We start from the raw sequence: 25813 nt of genomic DNA, 5'->3' as shown, positions 1-25813 counted from the left end.
CTCTAACCCATGTCACTGTGTTTCAGATGAATACATAAATTCATTCTTACAGGAATGTAAAGGATAGATTGAGCAGAAATGAGACTGAAAGCAGAAAAACCAGACCCCCATGAAAGAGTCTATAGGCTTGGTCACTGGTGGGATATGAGACTTCAAAAAGAAGAAAAATCTGGTTTTATGGCTAACTGGGTGGATCCTAGATAATTATATACGTGCATATATATGTGTATATGTACACACATATACATGTATGTGTATAGATACACCCATGTAAATTTCAAAAAAATGTTTATTGAGTACATATATGGGGATTCCAAAAATGAATACGATATAGTACTGGTCCATGACAAGCTTTTAATCTAGAAAGGGAGACAGAACTAAAGAGACCATTACAGTACAACATGGGAATGTCAAGGAATCACCTAGTGAGGGCCTAACCCACACTGGCATTGGAAGGAGGGGGATTTAAAAGATACTTCTGAGGAAAGAAGCAGCTAAAATGGCACCTGAGAGATAAATCATACGTAGTGAGTGAATGCAAGAAGCAGAAGGGTGTCCAGACAGCAGGAGCAGTATATGCAAAGGGACAGCAACGAGAGGGAAGGTGGTGTTTGCAAGAAAATACAAGCCCTTTGTGGTGGTGACCAGAGAGTCGAGTGCCAGGTAGTTCATCAGCAGGGGAGGTGGACGGGACACACAAACCGCTGATGGCCATGGCCAGGCACCTGGACTTTGTCCGTGTACAAGAGTAAACCGCTGGAGAGGTTTAAGTGGGAAACAAGGGTGTTGCTCTTTCTTTTTAATTGCTTGCTAATCTTTTGAAATAGTGGCTATAGCATAAGAGCAAGTAATGCCCTAAGCATTATTCAGGTTTGTGAAGTTACTTGAGTCTGTGCTCAATGACTCTAGAGAGCGATACCTTCTGTTCTCTGGTCATTTTTATAATGACCTGTCTCCCCCCTTATTCTGAAGTCATTTAAGGCCAGTCTGCTTCTAGTAGTCTCATCTTCCCTGTGGTGCTCATCTGTTCCTTCTTCTTTGCTAGTTTGGGAGATTAACCTATTTTTGTTAAAATTGTGTCTAAAATAAGAACAAAATCTGTTCTAAGCAAGAGCCTAAGTCATTTTCTCTTACAGGTAAAGTGTACATACTGCATATATAAAGTTTATGGCATCTATTTGGATTGCTCTAAGAACTTTATTACTTATTTTCTAGTTCTTAGCTGTAGTCTGATTGTTGAAGTTGCTGAATACATTTTCCTATAACCTCAAACTCAGGATAAATGAGGTGATAGTGTATGTGGATCAGAGGACAGCAAAACTGCATTCTGAGTATGTAGCCGTATTGGTTCCAACAAGAATGCCGCCCAAGCATGTGAAATTGCTGCCTGCTCACCTGAGGTTGTGTTACAGGGTTACCGATACTGGGCCGGCATCGGCGTCCTCCAGAGTTGTGAATCTGCACTGACTCATTATCGCCTCGTTGCCAATCATGGTATCTATTTTTTTTGCCTTTCACCTTATAAAACAAAACAAACCAACAAAGAATTTTAAATGTATTTATTTTTATTGAAATATCATGAATGGCTTTCTCAAGTGGAATCATCTTTACACTAGTTGATTAAGAAGTTATGTAGTTTTTAAACATTTTTGGGTTCCACTTAAATATTTTGTGGTGGAAAAAACTGAATTTACTTTAGATCACTATTTTGTACTCTATAGACTACCATAGAAACAGTTTCCTGTAACAGTGTCTGTCAACATTTGGAGGCTAGACTTGTACTTCTCTCTGGGGGACAGTGCTTCTGACTTCCATCCACGGTATTACTTTGTCCCCGTTTCAGTTGCGAGTGATATCTCACTGACGGGGGGCTCGGTAGTACAGAGAATACGGCTGCCTGACGAGGTGGAAAATCCTGGAATGAACAGTGGAATGCTAGAAGAAGATTTGATTCAGTATTACCAGTTCCTAGCTGAAAAGGGTGATGTACAAGCACAGGTATGTATTTGAACATCCCAAGAGTGTCTTGCTGCATTATATGAATAAAGTCTCTGGGGCAAGCACTTACATCTGTAAGTACCATTTTCATTGCTCTGGCACTTATTAGTCACATTATTATTAGCCACATACTAGTCCCACCTTCTCAAGACATTCCATTTGAATTCATCTGGGACGTGGACAGGGTATTCACAGCTCCTAAAAGCCAGCCGGGTAAGTCTACTGTGCTCCACAGTGGAAAACTGCAGCCTTGCAGTGATGAAGAAGCCTCTTCATGGAAACACCAAGGGTGAAAACTGTCACTTTCTCTAACCAAAAACTCTCTGGAACATTTAGAATTTCAGATGCTCCTGAGAGCTATTTTTTATTCATGTTTCTTTTGCTCATCTTATCTGATAATTTTCTCAAGTTCAAGGACAGAAGTAGACTTGTGTAATATAAATGTATGATATCCATCAAGGTCCCGTATATAATTTGTTTCATGGGTTATTTTGATGATATTATAATAAAAAGGAAAACTTCAACATCTGCGGGTTTTTTTTTCTATTAAGTTTATAGTTCTTTCTGATTCAGAAACATGTAGAGATGAGCAATAGCTGCTTTTTAAGAACAATTTTAAGACTAACAGAAGGGAGTATTAAATTAAAAAAAGAAAAAACTACAGTGAAAGATCCAAATCTTAGTTCATGGAAATTTTAATAAAGTTATCTTGCTCAATTAAACATCTTGCTTTTACATTAGAAGCCAATTAAAATTCAAAACAATCTAAATGCTCAATAACAGGGAATTATTAGCTCAAATATGACACTGGATTAATGGAATTCTATGCAGTTGTTAAAAATCATGTAGAATACTATTTAATGTGAAAAGCTGATTTCAGTGTATAAAATGAAAAACTCAAGTTTAAAAAAGTCTGTGTGTGGTATAGTATATCTTTTTTTTTCTTATTGAATTATGACATGAATACAGAAAATGACACAAATCTGAAGTGTATGGCTCAATGAATTATCACCAAGTGAGTTTCTTATGTGGGTGTAATTAGCACCTAAAAGCCCCTATTTGGAATTCTACTCACTAACTCCTTCCTCCCCATAGGTAACCCACTGAGCTGACTTCTAACGCTATAGATTGGTTTGGCCTGCTTTCAAATCTTAAGTAAAAAAACAAAGTCATACAGCATTTATTTATTTTTATTTTTTTGGTATCAGCTTCTTTTGCTCAGCATTATGTTTCTGAAATTAACGCATGTGTTTTCATGTAGCTGTAATTCATTCCTTTGCATTGTGGTGTGGTATTTCACTGTATGACAATCCCGCAATTTATCCATTTTATTATTCTCCAGTTTGGCCTCTGGCAAATCACCCTCTGCGCGTCTTCATGTATATCTCTTGTCCAGTACTGTCTTGAATTTTCATAGCTTTATAGATTTTGACATTTGGTAGAATGCATTCTTCCACTGTCATATTTTCATTATATTTAACTCTCATTTTCATTGTGATTTTTTTTTGACCCATGTGTAATTTAGAAGTGAGTTGCTTAGTGTCCATATACATGGGGATTTTCTATTTATATTTTTTGTTGATTTCTAATTTAATCTACTGTAGTGAGACTATACTCTGTATGATTTTAGTTTTTTGAGATGTATTTGAGACTTGCTTTATGCCACATCACTTAGTTTTGGCAAATATTCTGTGTGCTAAAGAGAATATGAATTCTGTAGTCATTGGGTGTAGTGTTCTATGTGTGTTAATATAGTCATGTTCCATAATGCTATTGTTTAAATCTTTTGAATCCTTACTGAATTTACTATTTCTGTCCAGTGGTGAGACAAAATTATTATTTAAATTTCCCTCTCTGAATGTGGGTTTGTCTCTTTCTCATTTTAGTTCTGTCAATTTTCATTTATATATTTTAGGCCGTGTTGAGTGCATACAGACTTAAACCTTTCTGTTGAAGTAACTTTTATATCATAAAATGTTCACTTTTATCTCTAGAAATGCTTTTTTTGCTTTAAATCATACTTTGCCTGATACTAGCATAGCTAAACTCCTTCCTTTTGGTTAGTATATACATGCAATACCTTTTCTATCTTGTACTTTTAACCTTCTCATGTTTAAGCTATGTCTTTTGTAAGCACCGCATGACTTATTTTAAGTTTTATCCATTCTGATGAACTTAATTGGAGTAATTAATGATATATTTGGGTTTAAATTTTCTATCTTGCTTGCTTTCTTTTATTTTGCTTTTCCATGTTTCTTTTCTCTCCTTTCTTGCCCTATTTTGGTTTGAGTGTCTACATGTGTTTTAATTCTACATATTTTTGAACCCCACAAGATATTATTCTTTTATACAGTCCATATAATTCGGATTTACTCAGAAATTTGCCCTGCCTTTGTTTTTTATTTCTTACTGCATCTTTAAGCTTCCCAGGATAATTTTCCTTCTTCCTAACGAAGATCCTTAATATATCCTTTAGAATAGGTTCATTGCTGACAAATTCAGTTTTAATTTTGTCTGAAAATGCCTTTATTTCCTCTCCATTTCAGAAAGATACCATATAATTAAAAGCAGACATTTTTAGGTTTTAGCAAAGGGAGGTTAAAGTAGTGTAATATCTTCAGGAGTTAAGTCTAAATCTCTCATTTTTTGAATTATAAACAGAAACTTTTTTACAACCATGTGATTTCTTGTTGGTCTAATTTAATTACACTCCAGATGCTACCATGTACTTTTGCCTAATTTTTGTTAATTTTCAGGTTGGTCTGGGACAGCTACATCTGCATGGAGGGCGTGGAGTAGAACAAAATCATCAGGTAACTTTCCTGTTTCTAGAGCTTTGCACTTCCAGTTGTAGCAAGAAATAATTCTCCAGATGTATTTCCTGCTAAGTCAGTAACAGTGTCAAGCTTGTGTTGCTAAGACAACCATCACAAATTGAACTATCACGATCTAACCCCTGAGGACGCTGAAGAGTAAAAATGTGATTATACTTCATAGGGGTGGGAAAGGTTTGATTAATTCTAAAACCTAGTTCTCAGTATTGCCATATGTATGTATGTATGTGTGTGTGTATATAAATATATGTGTGTGTGTAGTCTTTGTTTTCTATAAGTATGTGATTGAAATATGTCTTAAAACCCTTGTTAGAAAACATTTCACAGAACTGAAGACAATTCATTGTAGAGTTTCTACAAGTCTAGCTGTCAGATTTCTATCTAATCTGCTTTGTGTCCTAAATATCACTTATCTCTTCCCTTTTTTCCATCAGTACACCTATCACTTGTGTGAGTCATCTACTGCTTGCATTTCCTAAGCAGCAGCCTGGCACTCCGAACCATACATCTGATCATGTGGTTCCCTTGCTTGTGACTCTTGAGAGCTTCACCATTTCAGCTCATTTAAAGACCAAAGCCTTTAACATGACCTCCAAGGCCCTGTACCCATCTCTCTTGACCTCACCAGCCCCTTGCTTTTCTGAGTCACAGACACACGGACCTTTTCTCAGGTCTTTGAAAATATCAAAAACCTCTCTCTCAGGACTTCTGGAATGCTAGCTAGTCCCTGTGTCTAGAGTACATACTACCCCAAGTCCTTTCTTCATACAGCTAATTCCTAGTCATCCTCCAGGACTCACCTCCAGTATCTCTTCTCCTAATATCTCCTCCGGCCCCAACCCCACTCCAGGAAGAAGTCCTGTACCACAGTTATGGTTCCTGAATATCTGTATTCCTTATGGCCTTTGTCTGTTGTCAATTAGTTAATTATGTAATTTAGTTTCCTCTGCTAGAGCGTAAAGTCCAACTATCTATGCCTTTTTAAAAATAAGATGGCATTTTTGACAACTTTCATTGTCTTTAAGTCATTAAAATGTATGTCATTAGGCCAGTGGAGCATCAGGTGAACTGATTAATAAAAATGTTAGGCAAGAGAACAGAATTCTGGATAAGAGTTTGCTGCATACCTTCTACACACAAGTTTTGAGATATGTGTGATGGTGTATGCTGCCTACCTATGAAGCAACTACATGATGATAAATTATTTCATCAGCTTCACAGAAGAAAGAAAAGGAATTCCCAATATATAGCTGCAGATAATTCAACAAATATCTGAGTGCCTACTATGTGCCATTCACTGCTAGGCATTCAGAATACAGTGCTGAGCAGAATAGCGTTGGTCCTTGAGGCCTTACAGAGCTTCAAGTTTAATAGAAGCATTAGGTATTTTTTAAATGATCTCACCAAAAAATATGTAATAAAGGGTGGTTGTTACTAAGAAGAATTAAAGGGTCCAATAACAGGTTAATGAGTGGGAGCTGACAGTGGCCTCTGAGGATAGATGGATTACATTGAAGCTGAGCCTGGAGGGAAGATCATTCCAGGCCCAAAAGAACAGTGTGTGCCTAGGTCCTGAGGCAGGAAGGAGCAGGCTGGTATGCCCAGAGTGCAGAGAGCAAGACGCAGCAGTACTGAGGTGGACAGTGTCTGATCGCATCAGTGTATTCCCAGCAACGGTTCTGGGGCTGTAAGGAGCAGCATATTGAGACTTAAGGACAGTCACTTTGGAGGACCCCAAGAATAAAAGCAGGGAGATCAGGGAGGGGGATGTTTCGGAAGTTCAGGTGAGAGAGATTACAGCTTAGACTAGAGTTGTGGTAATGGAGGACAGTAGATGGATTTAAGGTGTATGTACTTGGTGGTAAAAGTAACAGGACTTAGTGATGGATTGGATGTGAGGGGAGGGGTGTGGGCACCTTGAGCAATCAATAGATGTCATGTTGCCATTCACTTCAACTGAGATACTGCAGTATAACAAGATTTTTCAAATGTTCCCGAAATAATTATTTTGGTTAAAGGCCAAGGGCAGAGTCTATTAAAAACTAATTATTTTAATAAATTCTTTCCTCACAGAGAGCATTTGACTACTTCAATTTAGCAGCTAATGCTGGCAATTCACATGCGATGGCCTTCTTGGGAAAGGTACTGTACATCCTGGGAATGTATTATGCTAATAGCAAGAGGTGTTTGCAAAGTCAGTGCATGTTATAGTCAGGATCTAAATTTACCAAAAATAAACTGGAAATAAAATGATTGTATCTTGTCATCAGGCAGTGCTGTTCTGAAGCATTTTCCTAGGCAACGTAAACGTACCATAGCATTTACTCATCAGTATGTTACTTCTGCATTGCAGTTGGCTCTCACTATTTGAGCTCCTACTTTTTGTATATCATACGCAGTGATGAAGAATTTATGCTGTGCCGTTTTCTGCTAGTCTGTCATAATTGCCTGTTAACTTCCATGTTGAATAGAGGCAGTTAGATTTAGTTGGAACTTGTCTGCAGACCTTTTAATGGTCTTAGATATGATAGCCGTTACCCATCTCTCGGTGCAGTCCTTTTCTCAAGCAAGGAGATACTTAATAAGGAATACATTCCCTATGTCATGGTCCAATCTCATAACTGCCTTTTTCATTGGTTTAAACTAATACAGTGTAAACCAATGGGTATTTTCATCTGTAACTAAATCCTAAGGTTAGGAGGGTCAGATAGCAGAACACATCTCAAAGGTTTTACAAATAGAAAAATCTGATCAGTATTTGCCACAGGATCACAATTAGTTAATTGGGGTCTGAGAACTTTACATTCAGACATTTCAACCACTGTAGCACACACATTGGTATTCCCCACTATTTTTATTAAGCATTTAACAGCTTTTCATTTGAGCCCTTTCAATTTTTTTTTTTAACTTTTATTTATTTAAGTGTGTTTTTCCATGACCCATCAGCCCTAAGTCAAGTAATTGTTTCAATGTAGTTGTGGAGGGCACAGCTCACAGTGGCCCATGGGGGGATCGAACCGGCAACCTTGTTGTTAAGAGCACTGCACTCTAACCAACTGAGCTAACTGGCTGCCCCACCCTTTCAATTTTTACTCTGAATTACTAAGTAGCCATACCTCAAAACGATGTCCTTTGTCGTTTCCTTATTATGTAGATGGATAAAAACAGTGTTAGTCATTCTGTTCTTTCACTTGGTCCTTCATCATGTTCCATACGGATGCTCTATTCATTCAGTGCTTGCAACCTTTTAAAATAACCTTTTAGTTATTTCTTTTCCTGAACTTAAAACCTACCCTTTATCTTATCCTAAGAAAAGTAGTGGCAGAGGAGAGATTTTGCTGACAGCTTTCCTTACCCCATTTAATCACTGATCCCAAGCAATTTATCAGCCATTTAACTGCCCTGGGACAGAATGAGAAAAAAGACTCATATTGGGGTGAAAGATTTCTCCTGAGATTGATCTATAAATTGATTTTATATATTTATGTCTATAGGTAAGTCATAAATTTGATATGACAGAATATATAATAATATAAAAATGTCTACTTTTCAGGTTTTGCTTTTAATTCTAAATTATCCTGTGGGAAATTTTAAATTTTGTTGAAAGATTTCCTGAGATCTAACAGAAACCAAAATGAGGCAAGATAGGAGGAAAATGTAACTGGAGAGAGGGTTATAGCTCTTAATAAAATTGAGGTCTGTTTTCCAGATGTATTCAGAAGGAAGTGATATTGTACCCCAGAGTAATGAGACAGCTCTTCACTACTTTAAGAAAGCTGCTGACATGGTAAGAGTTCTAAACTCAGGGTATTGAAATGTATACCATATTACTATTATTTTAATAAATAAGTTGATTATATTGAAGGATTAATCATAACCAACTCATGCCATAAATTATTGAAAGCATTTATGTAAATATGATTCATGTGAATGAATTGAGTGGAAAAAACCTTCTTAATAAAAAGCAATTCATTTATTTTTTTAGGAATCAGATTATTGAATAGTAAAACTCTCTCTAAATATCACTGAGAAGTTTCCTGATCAGGGAAATAACTGATTTTAGTAATGGAATTGAGAGTTCTATTATTTACTCTATCTGTGTTGAAATTTGTGGTCTAAACCTTACATAATTGGGTATTTTTTATAATCACAATACATAATTTAGGCTTTCTTTGGGCCAGGGAAAGCAACATATGAGTACTTAAGACCCTGTATGCCTCCAGTGTATACACTTAACCTTTGCCAACTACATGTCATTATAGTTCCAAATGGTAGTTGAGTATTTCCGAAAGGAGTGCTTAGATACTTCGTTAAAATGACTTCCATCCCTCTGAGTTTAGGTGAATTCTAGAGTTTTCTCTTTCAGATTTCAAAACAATGATTATCTTGGTTTGTGACCCCCTAGTAACCTTAAGCATATCTTTGCCACCTAATCCCAGTATTACTGCTATGTATGATGTGGTCGTTGACTCTACCCCATGCCATCTTCTTCTTTATTGGGGAGGGAGGTTACCAATGAAGAACTACCCAAAAAGTGACCAACTTGTTATCCTAAAAAGATGAAATACATTAGTCATGTTTTGTATCATAAATTCTTGGAACAGATGGTCATAGGGTAAGTCACCAAAATGTAATTCTAAATGAATTTACTATTTACTTTTTTCAGCAAATTATTGAAAGCCCTCCAATCTCAAAAAGTCAGTATTATGTGTAGCCTGATGGGAAGGAGACAAACTTGTTTTGACTTGAAACGTGCTAAGACATGTTTTGAATATGTTTGTGTAATAAATTATTTCTTTTGCAGGCAAATGGTCTTGCCTACTTTTTAATGACCCTTTTCATTCTTTTCTCTCTGGTTTACAGGGCAACCCAGTTGGACAGAGTGGGCTTGGAATGGCTTACCTCTATGGGAGAGGAGTTCAAGTTGTGAGTTTTCATCTAACATTCTGATTTTAACAAGCAATCAGTGGGTGAGGTAGGGAAGGATTCCTTACTTTGTCACTAAAGCCTGAGAAAGTGCAAGTGTCTCCTATTTAGGAGAAGGAAAACTTTCTCTTCCACCCTTTGCCCTCTAGCTACCACCTCTCTTCTCTGTGGCCTTCACTGCAAAGCCAAGTTTCTCCAAAGAATGAACTATATTAGCAGCTGCCATTCACTCTTAAGCTCATAGCAGTCAGACTTCTGCCTCACGTAACTGCTCTACACAGATCACCAGGAACCTCCTAAATGTCAACATTTTTGGTCCTGTGTCACTTGAACCCTTTCTTCCCTAGAGTTCTGTGACTGCAAGCTTTCTTGGTTTTCCGGGGCCATTGTTCTCATTCTTCTGTTCCTCATGTTGGATGCTGGGTTCTCAGTGTTAGCCTCTGCTCTTCTCTACTCTCTTCTCTTCTCATTTCTTCTCTTCTCTTCTCTTCTCTTCTCTTCTCTTCTCTTCTCTTCTCTTCTCTTCTCTTCATGATCTCTCTAAGCAGTAAGTTCTTTTAATTTGGGTCTGAAACTAAGAGCTAGGTTTAGGATTCTAATCTATTGGCATTCTCTAGCACAAGAGACAGTAATATGTCTCATTTTGATTCCTTCTAGTCATTTTAGGACTAAAATTCAGTACTGATCTTTGTTTCAATTTTTTTCTGTGGATATGTATGGTATTTGAAATCTAATTATCATATAGTGTTCAGTATGTACACAGAGAAGGAACGAATGAGGAGAGAATAATTATGCTTATTTAAAATTAGAAAAGTTCAGGCTTAAATAGGATTGGTTGATTAGTAGAAAAGATATGACTGTTTCTTAAATCCTGTCCTTGTGTTCCACTAGTGTTGTTTATACTTGCCACGAATGAACATGCCAGTTATTTCACAAAAACTCTAATTTGCTTTCTTCAACGTCTGAAATATTAATCCCTCTATGATTTAAAGTATGTTACCATCTGTATAATATAAAATATTAGAAGGTAGTCCTTTTAATGGCTCTTGGACAATATTTTATTTGTGCTTTGTTAAGTCTTTTTAATGAAGGAATCTCCTCCTAACTTCTGAGCCTATCAGCCTTTTGAGCTTTCTCATCATGTGATCGTGTGACCTCTTTTTCTATAGAATTATGATCTGGCACTGAAGTATTTCCAGAAAGCTGCTGAACAAGGCTGGGTGGATGGGCAGCTGCAGCTTGGCTCTATGTACTATAGTAAGTAATGTTGGAATTAAGGATGGCTACACCGAGATCTAAATTACCTGTTTTCCACTAGATGTCATTATGATATGGAAATGAGAGCAATCAAATTCTGGCTGATTAGTGTTCTCCCAATTCAGTGATTTGTGCATCCTGTTCTTTATTGTAAATTGTACTTTTATTATTATCAATAATGCACAGATCCATACTAATAAGAGTCACATCTTTCCTAATAAGAATTCTGCATTTCATTTAGTTTTACTCCTATATAAGGCTTCTCTGATGCTTCAGCTAAATCTTACTTAAGACTATTCCTGACCTTTCATGTGATTTTCCTTACAGATGGCATTGGAGTCAAGAGGGATTATAAACAGGCCTTGAAGTATTTTAATTTAGCTTCTCAGGGAGGCCATATCTTGGCTTTCTATAACCTAGCACAAATGCATGCCAGTGGCACAGGTGTGATGCGGTCCTGTCACAATGCAGTGGAGGTAAGGGCTTTTCTACCAACTTCCACGCAGGAAATTCACTTGCCCAATGGGAAAGTCTACCATTTTAATTCTGGTTTTCTTCTGTGTGATTTCTTCTCGAGTAGAAACAGACTCAGCCTCCTAGCATTGGTATACTGAGGGTCTGTGTGTTACTATCACACTTATTTATTTCATTCATCCCTCCATACTAGAGTCAGTGTTTATAAGGGCAGGTATTGTTGTCTGCAGTCTCCCTACCATGTAAGACAGTGTCTGAGACATAGTGTCAAAAAAGTGTATGTTAAATGAATGTTGCAAAGGGGAAAGCTGATATCTCCAATTGGAAGTTTTCCTCTTCAGCGCTCTCATAACTGGCACTTTAGAATGACATTGATAAATGCTTAGCAAAGTTTCTAGACCTCTTTGTGCTTTAGTTTCCTCACTTGTGAAATGGGGCTACTAAATAGGACTTACCTCATAGAGTGCTCCCCCAGGCACTTCATGGGGGATTAAGTGAGTTAATACACGTACTGTACATAAATCACTCAAACGGCACCTGGCAAGCATAAGTGGTGTATAATTGTTTGCTATTGTTCATATAAACTATTCTAAAGACTAAGTGAAAGTTTCAAATAAATATCCCAGACTTTTATATATGTTTAATCAAACTGCCAGACATTCAGAGAGCATGCTTAATTACCAGTCACTTGTAGCCAAAGTGAAAAATGATTTTCTGAAATATCTTTCTTACTTTTTATTGACTTTTTTTCCTTTCCTGTTCTCACAGTTGTTTAAGAACGTATGTGAACGTGGCCGTTGGTCCGAGAGGCTTATGACCGCCTATAACAGCTACAAAGATGGCGACTACAATGCCGCAGTGATCCAGTACCTGCTGCTGGCCGAACAAGGCTACGAAGTGGCACAAAGCAATGCAGCCTTCATTCTCGATCAGAGTAAGGTTCACGTTAGTCCTGCCTGGTCTTTAGAATACAAGGGTTCACATCGGGTTAACATGTTTAATAGTGAAAGCCACAAAAAAACTTCTTTATTGTTGTAAATAGAACTCACTACACATGCTTAAGTTATTTTACCTCAGATCTCTAAGCCATCAGGTTAGTTTTGTAGAGATGACAGAAGAAATAGATTTGGCAGTCATCGTAAAATCACCTGTTTTCAGTAAATACATTTTTTCAAAATATAGCAGGTACAAAAATATTGTTTCTCCAGCAGTATGTAGATCCCTAGAAGTGGTTCAGTAGTCAGTCTCATTATTGGTTTTATGGATAAAATAGGAAGTCGTGTTGTCCTAAATACAGTGATCTTTGAACTCAGTATATTATTCTGATACTTGTTTAATTTCTGTACAGTATTTTTTTCACTTAATATTTGTTATATCCGAATTCTTGTTTAAATTATGCTCCTCATATTCACCCTAGTTTGCAAATGAAGCCTGAAAGCGTAGTGTCTTTGCTTCAATGCCTGATTTGTGTTACATCTTTCCCTGTAGGAGAAGCAACCATTGTGGGTGAGAATGAGACTTATCCCAGAGCTTTGCTGCACTGGAACAGGGCTGCCTCTCAAGGTGAGTGCTTGGGTAATTCTAAAGCATAAGTTTCACCCAGGGACCTTTCTTTATTGTTTTTTGTTTTTTTTAATCTCCCATAAAAATTAAATCATGTCATTCATCACCTTAAAATTAAGCAGACATACTAACGATTGCTTAATTTGTTTGCATAGTGATTGGTATTTGTTCTTAAATTGGAAGTTCTAGTCCCAGGATTTCTAAATGGAATTATAAGGTCTTTGTACTGGACATTTATAGCGTGCTATGGTTTACTGTCTGGTTTTTAGTTTGAGGCCAGTATATTGTGTAAAATCACAATTGAATAGGATATATAATGGAATATTAGTCTAAAACCCAAAACATTTTAACTTTTCCCCCTACTTTTCTTTGAATATTTACTTCTCACACATACTACTCTCTACATTGTCTTCCGGTCTCTTCTCTAAGCCTAAACAATGGTCCAGTTCAACTATTTAAAATGTAAATAACATGATTGAATAGTGCATGATCATTTGGGAGAGTATTATTCATGAAATAGGGGTTACCACCCTCCTTGTTTTATCTCTCCCCGACTATTACAAAGTCTTCTTCAAAACAGTTTCAATTTTTACTGAATTTATAGCTTGGCTCAAGGATTTGTTGTCAAGTTTGTGTACTATAAATTAAAATTCTGTTGCCTGTAAGCATATTAACAGGAAGAGAAATAACAGTTGGTCTGTTTTAAACACACTTTATTTATTGGCAGTTTTGACTCTGTTGTTTAAGGCTATACTGTGGCTAGAATTAAGCTTGGAGACTACCATTTCTATGGATTTGGCACCGACGTGGATTATGAGACCGCATTTATTCACTACCGGCTGGCATCTGAGCAGCAGCACAGTGCACAAGCTATGTTTAACCTGGGATACATGCATGAGAAAGGATTAGGCATTAAACAGGTGAGCGTGGCTTCAGAACAAATGTTTGAATAATAAAAGTTGTGATTTGTGATGAACATCTGCATTTTTATAGAAAATACGCTTTCATTGGAATTTGCTCCGATTTTAGGTACCAAGTAATGAAATATTTCAGAAGACTGCCCTTGCGTCTCTCCCATCTTCCAGCACGCACTCATACTAATAGCCATACTGTTGTATTGAGGATAGTAACCCAAAGACAGATTCATGAAAACAGAAATGCAGTGATGCCTCTGTTGATAACTCCTTGTCTGAGAAACTGCCCATCTTCAGACAAATTCTATTGTTTCTAAATTATTTTGAAATGAATTACAGTGGTTGCTATTGATAAACATATTTCTGGTTCTTTATTCTTCTTAATGAAGTCTAACATTCTTTAGACCGATGGGCTTTTCGCCTGTGTACCCTTAAGAGAATTTTGAAAAGCTATATTATCCTCTACATTTTTAAGTTGACACTTAAAATTATTCATCATAAGTTTCAAAGGGTTTAAGTTCTAGTGAACAATTTTTAATAAAATGATTAAATTACTCTAAATTGATTTAAATTATATTTGATACACTCATTAATTTTTTTAAAATGCACAGCAAATTTTTAATTGCAAATTGTATCTTTTCCTTCCTGAATTTATGTTTTCAGTCCACTATTCCCATAGACTGTATACTAATGTAATGTTTTTAGTGCTTACGTCTTTTACCGCTCTGTAGTATTTATCTGTATATATCCTGTGATTTATCTGTATATATCTTGCTCTATGTGTTAAGAAAAATTTTTGAGATATTATTAATCACAGTTGATCAGTTAATATACTGTTGATTGAATCAACATAATAGTATAAATTTGATGAAATTCTACATTTTATGATAATTATTGAAAATGCCTTTTTTACTGAGATGAATAGAGCAGTATTTTTAATTATTTTAAGTATCATTGAGTCAATTTAGCATTCATTCTATTTTTCATTTGTATAAATGTATGACTGGAATCTTGTTCACATAAATTAGTATATGGGAATGGAAAGAATTTTATTATAGCAGAGTCATTTAATTCTTGAAACTACTTTAGAGTTCTATGCTTTCTTATTCATTTGGGGCTGCTCTAACAATACCATAGAGCAACAGAAATTTATTTCTCACCCTTATGGAGGCTGGAAAGTTAAAGATCAAGGTGCTGGCAGATTTGGTGTCTAGTGAGGGCTCACTTCCTGGGTCATAGACAGCCATCTTCCTGCTCTTGTCCTCACCTGAGGAAAGAGCAAGAGAGAAGCTGAAAGCTCTTTTGGGACCCTTATAATAATGCAAATTCATTCCCAAGAGCTCTACCCTCGTGACCTCATCAATCCTAATTATCTTTCAAAGACCTTACCTCCTAATGCCATCACCTTAGAGGGTAGACTTTCAACATATGCATTTATGGGGGACACAGACATTTAGGCCATAACACTTGTCAAAGATTAGAGTGACCTGTCGTTAAAATTACTTTTAATGATCTACCTACCACCTGACAAGTTGGTTAGGTCCCTCTTCAGTTTTGTCTCTAGAAAGCAATCTAGAGATCTGTAATCTAGATGTATTTCCTGATCACTGGAGTCATTCACTTTCTCCGTTTCTGAGAGGAATATCTAAAAGACTTTACCACAGCTTATCAAATAGCTAATTATACCTCTTACTCTGACCTAATGTGCTTTAGGGAAAGTTGTTCATTTGGTTTTGCTAATGCACTGTTTTTGTCAAAGTGCTTTCTATTTTATCATACTTGAATATGAATTTAATTTAATTCCAATATGTAAGTTTTGATGTTTCTCATTGATAACAATATTACGTACTTGAATATCATGGATCAAGACTCTGGAGGTGCGGGCTGAGTGCATTCAGTTTATGGAAGATCTCTGCCATGTAACGTAGTTATTGAAGCCTCTCATTGTCAGATCAGTCAGCCAGGTCAGACTTAGTTTCTATCAGAAAGTTACTTCATTTTTTAATTTAAATAAAATTAATATGTTTGATGACTAATATAAAAATCACATGTGTTATGATTTTTATGGGATACACCTAGTAATAACTTACTAAAGGCTATCAAGATTAAAGTGATGTAATTCTAACAGTCTGTTTTTATAATAGGTTATAAACCAAGAAACTAATCAATGTGCTTTTCTGATTTCATAATTTAATTTGTAAAGTAATGTAACGTATAGCTTATGTGATTCTTGTGAATAAAGATAGTGATAAAAGGCATAAGTGGGGAGACGGAACTCTAGGATTCAACTTTTAAGAATAATTAAATAAGTATGTATAAAAATCACAGTAACTCCATTAGTTTTTATAAGACATAATGACGTTTTCCTATTTTTCCTTATTTTTTAAATGAAAAAAATATTCATACTACTAAAAACTATAATCAGTCCAGCATCTAATACAGCTAGAAAAATATTAAATACTAAATAAGATGAGGATTGTTTATGATTGGAATTAAAAAATTCAGGATATAATTGATAATTGATAGATAAAATTTAGTTACCCCATTGACTCATCACACAGAGCCTATGCTATCACGTAGTTGGCTCCATCATCTTGAAAAATATGGCAGTCCCCCAAAATTTTCAGTTTTATATATATTAAATCAAAGACACTAGTCAGACTGTTACTGTTATGTGAAGGTGCTCTTTTCAACTAATGATGCACCCTAGGCACGCGCGTAGGGAATAGCTGAAAGTAACTGCTTTATTTAAATACGTGAAAAAGGCATTTTTCATGTTTAGCCTTTCTTTCCTGTGTCTCATGGAATTCTTTCCTAGGAGCTATTCTTTGACAATAGGGCATGGAAGAAGTAAGGTTGGTAAATGAAAATTTCACAACTCCTACCATCCCATCCTATATAGTATATCTGAGTGCAGAACACTCCAGCCTGGGCCAAAATTAATAATGACTTGTTTCACCCTTTACAGAAAAGTGTCTGAGGTAGACGCAGGATGTGAGTCACTTAACACGTCCTGGCAAGTGTCCGTGGGAGCACCTTGAGTGTGTCTACCCCATATCAGCGCTCCTGCCTGAAACCAGGAATTGCTTACAATGACTCAAGTTTTCTGAAGGGAAAAATGAACGTGTGACATACAGGTCCCCCGTGGAACTGTCCCGGTTGACAATGTTATGTGTAGAGCTAGAACTGGGACAGCATTTAACTCTGAAAGTCTTCGAATGTAGGCAGCACAGCCAATGGACGTCAGACTGGGGGAACATAAGTCGTAAAATTTTTCAATGAAATTTTTCAAAATTAAGCAGTAAGATAAAGAACTATGACCCAATTGAAGCCTGGGTTTTTTCTTCAGGTAAGGGAAATTTTAAAATGAAACTTGAAAGGTAAAATAAATTTTCCTAATATATGAACTAACTAATTATTGTTACTCATTTTAAGAAGAAGTGAATTCTCGTTTGTAACCTGTATTATAGGATATTCACCTTGCCAAACGTTTCTATGACATGGCGGCCGAAGCCAGCCCAGATGCACAAGTCCCAGTCTTCCTCGCGCTCTGCAAACTGGGCGTTGTCTACTTCTGGCAGTACATACGGGAAACAAACGTAAGTGGTCCATGCCCCTATCAGCTAAAATGATGTAATACCTCAGTCTGGAGGTTTGTGTTTTAAAAGTTGGGGGAGAGGGGAGAAGGGTCTGGTCACTTCCCTTCTTCCCCCGGGTGAAGTACCTGCAACCTCATCAGGTGAGGTGTGACAGTGGCCACAAAGCAGTTACAGTTTTCAGGTAGCATTTGGCAGGTGCTGAAGTGCTGAAGTGTTTTTCATTGATGCAGTTTTCTGGTTTAGGGAAAACTGAGACTACTCCATGGCAATTTGAAACAGTAATTAACTAAATTCAGTAAACATTAAACAGATGACTGCCTAGCAGTGACTCAGACAAGTCCCTTAAAAAGAGTATTATTCCCAAAAAACTTTAAAGAAAAAAAGAGAGAATTTTTAAAAAGGGAAGAAGAAACAGAACCTGAGAAACTGCCCAGGCTGTTGGACTTCAGATTCATCTGATAGTGAAACATGTAAATACCACTGGTATTTTGTTCTCTAAAAATACCTTGAACTATTCAAATAGGCTGATGGTGGAACCTCCGTAGGAGATGGATTAGCCATTCTCTTCAGAACTACCAGCTTCACTTAACAATACTTACGTGGAGGTGCTCTTGGGTTCTCCAGTTTGACATTTCCTGTTCAGTACCTGTAGGTCCTCATAGTGGATTACGTGGTGCAGCACTTGATCTGAAAGTCTTAAGATGTATGTGGAAATGAGGGCTATGGAACTTGCATTCATTCCAGACCAAAAAAGGATGATGCTTCCACCTTGTGTTAACATCTTTCAGAACACGTTGATACACCATTTCAGCATAAATTCCAGAGTGGGTTCCTTCCTGTGTTACCCAGATATAAATGGACTCTTTGGTGCTCTAGCATCTGTACAGAGAAAGCCGACAATGTCTCCCTTTTGCGACCCTGGCCCGTGCTACCAAGGGCCTCCGCGTGTAGGGCTCCAGGGGCCTGGAGCTGTTGGACTCTGTCCTCTCGGCTGCTTATACATTTTTGATGGCAAATTTTTAGTTGTCAGAGAGCATGAGCCAGGGTGTGCTGTACCCTCTGCTAATTGAAACGATGTCCGTTTCTTTATTAAAAAGCTAGTAGTATGTCAGCGTGCTGTTTCTCTCTCAGGACTATTCCAAATCCTTGTCTCTCAAAATTTTTAAGACTAATAGACTGTTCATTGCAGTCTAGGATTTTGTCATGCAATAAAACGTACTAAGTATATTATATCTTTATTGTTTTTAATACAGAAATATGAGGAAGACAATAAAATGCCCCATAGTCCTACCACCTAAATATTCTAACTAAAAAAGAAAAAAAGTAATACATATTGATGGTAAGAAAGTCAAACGGTACAGAGAGATAACAAAATCTCCCATCACAGTTCCGTCCTGGGAAACATAATTAATATATATAGTTTCTTACAATTTCTTTCCAGAAAAATTTACTGCCTGTACTTAAAAACATATTTTATGGGGACCTTTAAAATGTAATTTTACTTAAATACCAGAGTTATAGCTCATGTTTATTTACTTTGTGAGCAACAGGCAGTCAGAAAACAACAGGAATAACATAAGTGACACTAAAACAATTAAAATATGGACTAAGAACTTAACTTTTAAGTTCAAATTCAGGTGTTAAATATTTAGTTAAATCGTAACTGAAGAGCATTACAATAGTGCCTCGGTTTTCAAACACCTCTGTTGAACATTTTGGTTTATGAATGTCGTAAACTGGAAATAAATGCTATGGTTTTCGAACATGACTCAGAAGTCGAATGTGTCACACAGCTTCCCCTGAGTGTAAGATCCTGAGGCCTAGCTGTCGGCTGTTTTTGAATGTTTCAGAACTCGTGGATTACGTTTGAAAACCAAGGTACCATTGTATTTGAAACACTTGAATTCCTGCTATCTTCAGTTACACGAGAGAAGTCATGGAATAGCTGTGCTATCATTAGAACAGAGCCTTTTAGGTAGCTGGTGTGCCATCACCACAGAGGTTACAGGTGCAGCGAGATTCTGATTTCCCCTCGGCCCTCCCTTGTCCCTAGTGTTCCTTTCAGATATTTTCTGTGTGAAATGGTTGTAAATTAGTTCATTAGATTACTGACAGAAAGAAACCCTGTCAGACGCTTCATATAGTCAACTGTTATGAAATAATAGCTCAGTTCCTGAGACACATTTTTTGAGTTTCAGTTGAAGGCTCTTAAAACCTTAAAAAAAAAAAAAAAAAAGAAAGAAAGAAAAAACACACATTGCAAAATGTTCCTAAAACCAATTACTTTCCTAAGTTCTGTATTTATCTCTAATTTGTAATGTAACTTTCCTACTTCCTTCTCTGATATTTTAGTGCTCATAATGATTTTTACATTATTCTCTTTAAGATTCGAGATATGTTCACTCAACTTGATATGGACCAACTTTTGGGACCTGAGTGGGACCTTTACCTCATGACTATCATCGCATTGCTGTTGGGAACAGTTATAGCTTACAGGCAGAGGCAGCACCAAGACATGCCTGTTCCCAGGCCTCCAGGGCCCCGGCCAGCACCCCCGCAGCAGGACGGGCCACCAGACCAGCAGCCAGCACAGTAACAGCCACAGCGTCCAGCCTTGATCAGTGACAACCAAGGAACTTGTTTGCTGAGAACACCTGCCTTTGATTTAGGACTTTGGATCAGTGGCCACCTCCTGGAAGAGGCACGAGGAAGCATTGAATTCCTAAAGCTGCTTAGAATCTGATGCCTTTATTTTCAGGGATAAGTAACTCTTACCTAAACTCAGTTTGAATGTTTGTTTCGTGCCGTTTGGAATAACAATTCTCAGTGGCTTTCCTTTTTTTTTTCTTCCTGGAAGCATATGTGAGACACTCAGAGTAATGTCTGCTGTATCCAGCTATCTTTCTTGGGTCCTTTTAGTCATTCTCTCCATGTGCATAAGTGCTTCTCTCAACCATCTTTAAGGTCTGGTACATTGACACTAAAAACTGATCTGTGTAAAAAGGAAAACCCAGTCAGTTGCAAGTTTAACCTTAATTTGTCTAAAAGTTTGAAAATGGAACTTACCTTTTAAGTTAAAAAAAAAAAAAAGGTCTTCAAAGCATTTCAGAATTGCGATAACTGAGAAACTTTTACCAATCCTCATGCAAGTATACATATTCCGCATACTTGTATTTTAAAAGGGAAGGTAGAGATGTTTCTTACTATTGGTGATTGTCATACTTCATACCGTACTTCTCTCCTTCAGAGACTGAAAGGCCTTCTTAAAGAGTTTTATGTGGACTTCATTTCTTTGGAATGGAATATATAGAAGACATTGTGAACTGACTCTTTGAGCTAACATGTGCATTTGCCCCACCTACTTAATGTATTATAATTTGCTTGTTTGTTTTGAGTATATAGCGCCTTGATCTGGAAGCCAGAGGATGGGCTAAATGGGAGAAGTTAGAAAACAATATTAAAGAACTCTGAGTGGAGTACTAGCATCATAGATACACTTTCCCCAACGCTGAAGCATTTTGTCCCAGGATTTATTTCATTTGCATTTCTTACTGCAAAGGAACAGATCACGCTCCTGAATTCCTTAAGTATAAAATGTCATTGCCAAGATACGGCGTACAGTGACTACCATTATAATACTAAAACTCAAAGAATCTAAGATGCATTGAACTCAGTGCTTGAGGAAAGCCAAAGCCTGTGTATCCCATTCAGGAAGATTTTTACTTCTGCAGTTTCCTGTTACAGTATAAGATCCACCACTTGCTTAGCTGTCACACTCACCACCCTCCCACTGTTAACACTAGGAAAATCAAGGCTATTACACTTCAGAACTGTCTGGTTAAGTAGTGTGGAAAACAACAACAAAGAAAACTTGAGAACTTCACATTACATACAAATGAAAAAATTAAACGGAATTTGTCTTTCTTTCCATGGTCAGATGGTGGTGTTCCCCGGCCTGTATCTAGTCTGGGAGTCTGTTGGTACCTGAGCAGGCTTTCTAGGCCCACTGATCTCAGCCTGTTTGTATTAACCTTTGTACTCTTTTTCCATAATCCCTCACCTACCAGAAAACTTGAAGAGTTTATTACCTGTAGAGTTGTAAGACTTTGGTTCTTGAAGTTGGGATTGTATTTAGAACTAGATTTCATTAGTCTGTAATGAACATGAAGGCTTTAAATCTGAGGTTGTGTGCTTTTTTGTGTTTAGAGTATTATGAGAAGCCTGGTAAGCAAGCTTTCCTCCCAGATAATTGCTTCCAAAGTTGAAGAGGTGGTCACAGCGAGAACCGTATGTCCAAAAGATATGTCCATGTCTGAAAGGTAGGAAATTTTACCCTCAAAAGTATAATGTCGTTTGGGGCAGCTCTTGTAAATACAATATGAAGACTTGTTCGATCTCTTACACTTAAGAGGTTCGAGTGCAGTGGGTAGGATATGTTGCTGTCTTCACTGCCTCTCCCCACCCTCCAAAACCAGTATAACCCTTGGTAGCAGCCAACCTTCATTTCGAAGGAACCTTTTTAATTGATTTAACAGTTTGAAAACCTCCAAGATGACAAACTTCCATTTTTTCCCTCTGCCATCCACCATTTCTCCTTTGGCCGCATTTTTATCTGTCTCGTTACTTCCCTTCATTAATACTTTGACAAAAACATGTCATTCAACAGTGTGTACTACCTACAGCTCGATGGGAAAGGGCATCTCGTTCTTCCTGCAGTAACAAACTTCCTAGTAGTTTACCACTTGCCATGTGCTTTTTATTATTAATCATACTCCACATGTCCTTTCCTTGGCTTTTTTCCGAATCCTATTTTACCCTGGGTCTTTTGCTACTGGAAATTTGAACAGTATATTTAAAATAACTTAGTTCCTATGGCTTCATGACTTTGGTCCTTATGACTGTCTCAAAATACTTTGCTCCCTTTCACGATACCTAGGCAAATAGGAACTGGGTTTGGTGTTTCTCCTAAAGTAATGCTCAATATTTACCTAATCAAATGGCATCCATTTGAATAAAATGACAGTAACTAAAGCTAGTTAATGTCAGTGACATTAAACTAACTCCAAGATTGCGGAGTTTTAATGGTAGAATTTAGTTAGCAGACAGAGTGTGGCTTCTTTTCTCCGTGGTGGCCCCTCTCCTGACCCTTTATCACCTGTCTTCCTGCCTCCCAAGGTGACGACAGTAGGAATACTCAGCTAATACTCTCTCATGCATTTGGTTGATGGTCAGTCAGTATTTCAAACTCTTGAGACTCTTCGTTTTGCTTTTATTTTACATTACAAAAGTAGCATTGATGTTTGGGTTTCTTTGTGTGTGTGTGTCTGAAATTTTTGTTTCTGTTTTCTGAATGAGGCTTATTTTTGGTGAATATTCAGTGGCACAGAAAAAGTAAATCAAAATCCTTCTTTTTTTTTCAAAGTTCATTATTTAACACTTAAATGAGATTAACTTGTGACTCATTAATCTTAGTACTTTTGAAGATGTGTTTCCCTTGTGCAGATAAGGTTAATTTGTGAGAGTTTTACTGCCAAGCTGTTTTATTTCTGTACCACTGGGAAGTGTTAGAGACTTCCACCCCTGATAGGGCAATGATCTGATGCTTTATTTAATAAGAAAGAGCTGCTGTTGCCTCCGGGAAACTTAAATACAGGTCTTTCCTATAGGATTTTTTTTTTTTCTTTTCTATACATTGTTTTTCCCTCCTTTGTTCCTCATGTTTGTTCTTCAAACCAGTGTTTGGGAAGTAAGTGCGCAACCTATAAATGAAGACCACAACTCTTCATGTGTGGAGCATGTGTGTTGTTGTCTGGCTACATCTGCAAAAACTTCCTCCACAGAGGTTTGGACTAACATTTCACATGCACATTTCAAAATAAAATGTTCCCGATAAAACGGCCCCTTTATCTGCCAAGAAGAGCAGCGTGGGCCACGTTTGCCCCAGTGACAGCTACGATTTATTTGGAAAGTGGGTTTAATATATATTGCACAATATTATGACTTCCTAGAAATGTGCAACAAATAAAGCAAAATAAACTTCTATTTTCATGAAAGTGTTTTTTATCAGTCATTGCTCTCAAATATAAATGAACATACAAAATTTCTGAATATAATATTGTCTGAGGCACTACCTGATTTTTAAATGTGTAGTAGTCATTGAAAAGACGCTAAATTTCTCCTTTCACTTGGTATTTCGAGAAAATTTAAAATACCCCAAGTAAAAAAGATTTGTGTTTTAAAGTGACTACTTGCACAAGTAAAAATCGGATTTTGTGTGCATGAGAAGGATGTCTTAGTATGTGCAGGGAGTCGTCTCAGGCACTGTTTTTCCTACTTGGAATGACAAGCTGATACTATTCTCTTTTAATAAAAAAAAAATCGTAATGTTGATAACGATCAAGGTGTAACCACTATCAATATTTAGGAGAAGTTTTAAAAACCATAAACTGGCATTGGAAGGAACACCATGGTAGAGTTTTTTGTAAATTTATTTTGTATTTAATTAAATACAGTATAAAGGCTGGTGAAGTGTAATATAATTGTGTAAACAAATCCTGTTAATAGAGAGATGTACAGATTCGTTTTGTACTGTATCTTGAAACTTGTGAAATAAAGATTCCACCTCTGGTTACGTTGTATGCTGTAGTATACCATGACCAAGCACCTTTCCAGTCAGACTCTTTTTTTTAAACCTGAATGATTCAGTTTTTAATGAACCTGTTTGGAATTTCAGAAGCTTTTGGAAACATTTAGTTGGGGTAGTTTGAGTCCATCGTTTCTGGATTTTTAACTCCTGAAATTCAGATTTCTGTAAGTTGAAATTTACCCTAGGGAGAAAATAAATTTGCTAAGAAATGTTACCATTTTTTTAATCTCTGAGATCTTAGACCTGCACCAGGCTGTGATATGTAGTAAGTGTGATTCACTTTAATCCTCATTATAATGAAATATATCTAAAGTTTGTTTATACATTACCTTTTCCCAGAAAGGTTTTAGGAGAGCTTACAGAGCTGCATATAATACAATGATGAAATTTATGTAGAATAAGAAATATGATCTAAGTAAAGGAAAAATGAAAAAGAAAACAATGTTAAACCAGGAGTGAATTTTGTACACAACACACGTTAGAGGTGGGCTATAAATCTGGCCCTGACTTCCTAGCAGCCAACTCAAAAAGGAAATTGAGCTAAAATATTACAGCTTAGGAGCCTCAGATGGTTGGATAAAAAGTCTGTTGATGCAGATTGTGGCAAGTGAGAAACTAGATCTCAAATTTTACTTCTGGGAGCACAATAAGCCACACAGATGACCTTGACTAACCTTGGTTAAAATAAAAGCTGTGGGGATGTCAGATGTCAGAGCCATAACAGTAGCAGTTTGACCATTCAGCCTGTAATTGGGTGTGATCCCTATTTACCACTGAGCACCTTTCTGACAAGTCATTAAGATGAGTCCTCTGTCTTCACTGGATGTGACTTGATGAGAAACAGCCTCTTTAATACCTTTTATGACACTAATTTTGATTGGTTATACTAGCCTTGAAATTTGCTCATACTGTGTTACAGCATATACCTGGATATATGCAAGTAAAAAATTAGAAGTAATTTCCATAGTAGAAACAAACAAACAAAAACCAGAAGGAAGATTTTGTTTTTTTGGATATTTACCAAACACTTAAATAGTCAGGTAAAAATATAATGAGCTTTAGGATCTACCAGTTCAGAAGGAAGTGCTGCTGTGTTATGGGGCTTGTACGTTTCTTCCCAAGTCATTTCCGCCATGGCTTTGAAAGCTATCAGGTTAAACAGCCTTATTATTGGATCCTGAAAATTCTACTAGCCTGGTAATTTTTTGTTAGTAGTATTACATTTTGAGCAAAACTTTGACTTTCCTGGTGGCCAAGTATTTTTTGTCCTGATTAACTTCTTTTAAATGTGGCCAAGTTTAATACTGAACTGTGTATTAAATCCCACATAATTTTTTCTCATGTAACTTGAGTAGTAGAATGTGGTCAGTTAATTGACTTCAGAACATTTGCATAAATATTTTCACTCAATCCAGTTTGCTTTTTCTTTCTCTCTGCCTCCCACAGAATTCTGTTAATTAGCCTGTCAGGATGGAAAAGGATTTCTAAGTCTTGTAAACATTAGGTATGAGATTCACGTATCCTAAAGCAAGGATTCTAACTTTGAAAATAGAGACTGAGTCACTGAGTATTGCATGACTCGAGATTTACATGTGAACAACA

The 25813-nt window shown here is 36.8% G+C and overlaps 1 protein-coding gene across 1 annotated transcript in view; it reads left to right on the top strand.

Annotated features, from left to right (window-relative positions):
- The window catches only part of SEL1L (SEL1L adaptor subunit of SYVN1 ubiquitin ligase), a 50879-nt gene extending 26686 nt beyond the window's left edge, over nt 1-24193 (top strand). Inside the window, exons 9-21 of the mRNA XM_019731117.3 lie at nt 1413-1494; nt 1844-1998; nt 4755-4811; nt 6906-6974; nt 8542-8619; nt 9696-9758; nt 10928-11015; nt 11343-11491; nt 12258-12423; nt 12978-13052; nt 13800-13972; nt 17437-17565; nt 19952-24193. Coding sequence (XP_019586676.2) covers nt 1413-1494; nt 1844-1998; nt 4755-4811; nt 6906-6974; nt 8542-8619; nt 9696-9758; nt 10928-11015; nt 11343-11491; nt 12258-12423; nt 12978-13052; nt 13800-13972; nt 17437-17565; nt 19952-20161 — 1494 coding nt within the window. The 3' untranslated portion in view covers nt 20162-24193. The remainder of the gene's footprint in view (nt 1-1412; nt 1495-1843; nt 1999-4754; nt 4812-6905; nt 6975-8541; nt 8620-9695; nt 9759-10927; nt 11016-11342; nt 11492-12257; nt 12424-12977; nt 13053-13799; nt 13973-17436; nt 17566-19951) is intronic.
- The last annotated feature ends 1620 nt before the right edge of the window (nt 24194-25813 follow it).

Source organism: Rhinolophus sinicus, chromosome 3 (assembly GCF_057876585.1).
Source record: "Rhinolophus sinicus isolate RSI-liver-muscle chromosome 3, RSI-T2T, whole genome shotgun sequence".
Taxonomy (NCBI): Eukaryota; Metazoa; Chordata; class Mammalia; order Chiroptera; family Rhinolophidae; genus Rhinolophus; species Rhinolophus sinicus.
This window is presented reverse-complemented; position numbering and strand designations above follow the sequence as displayed.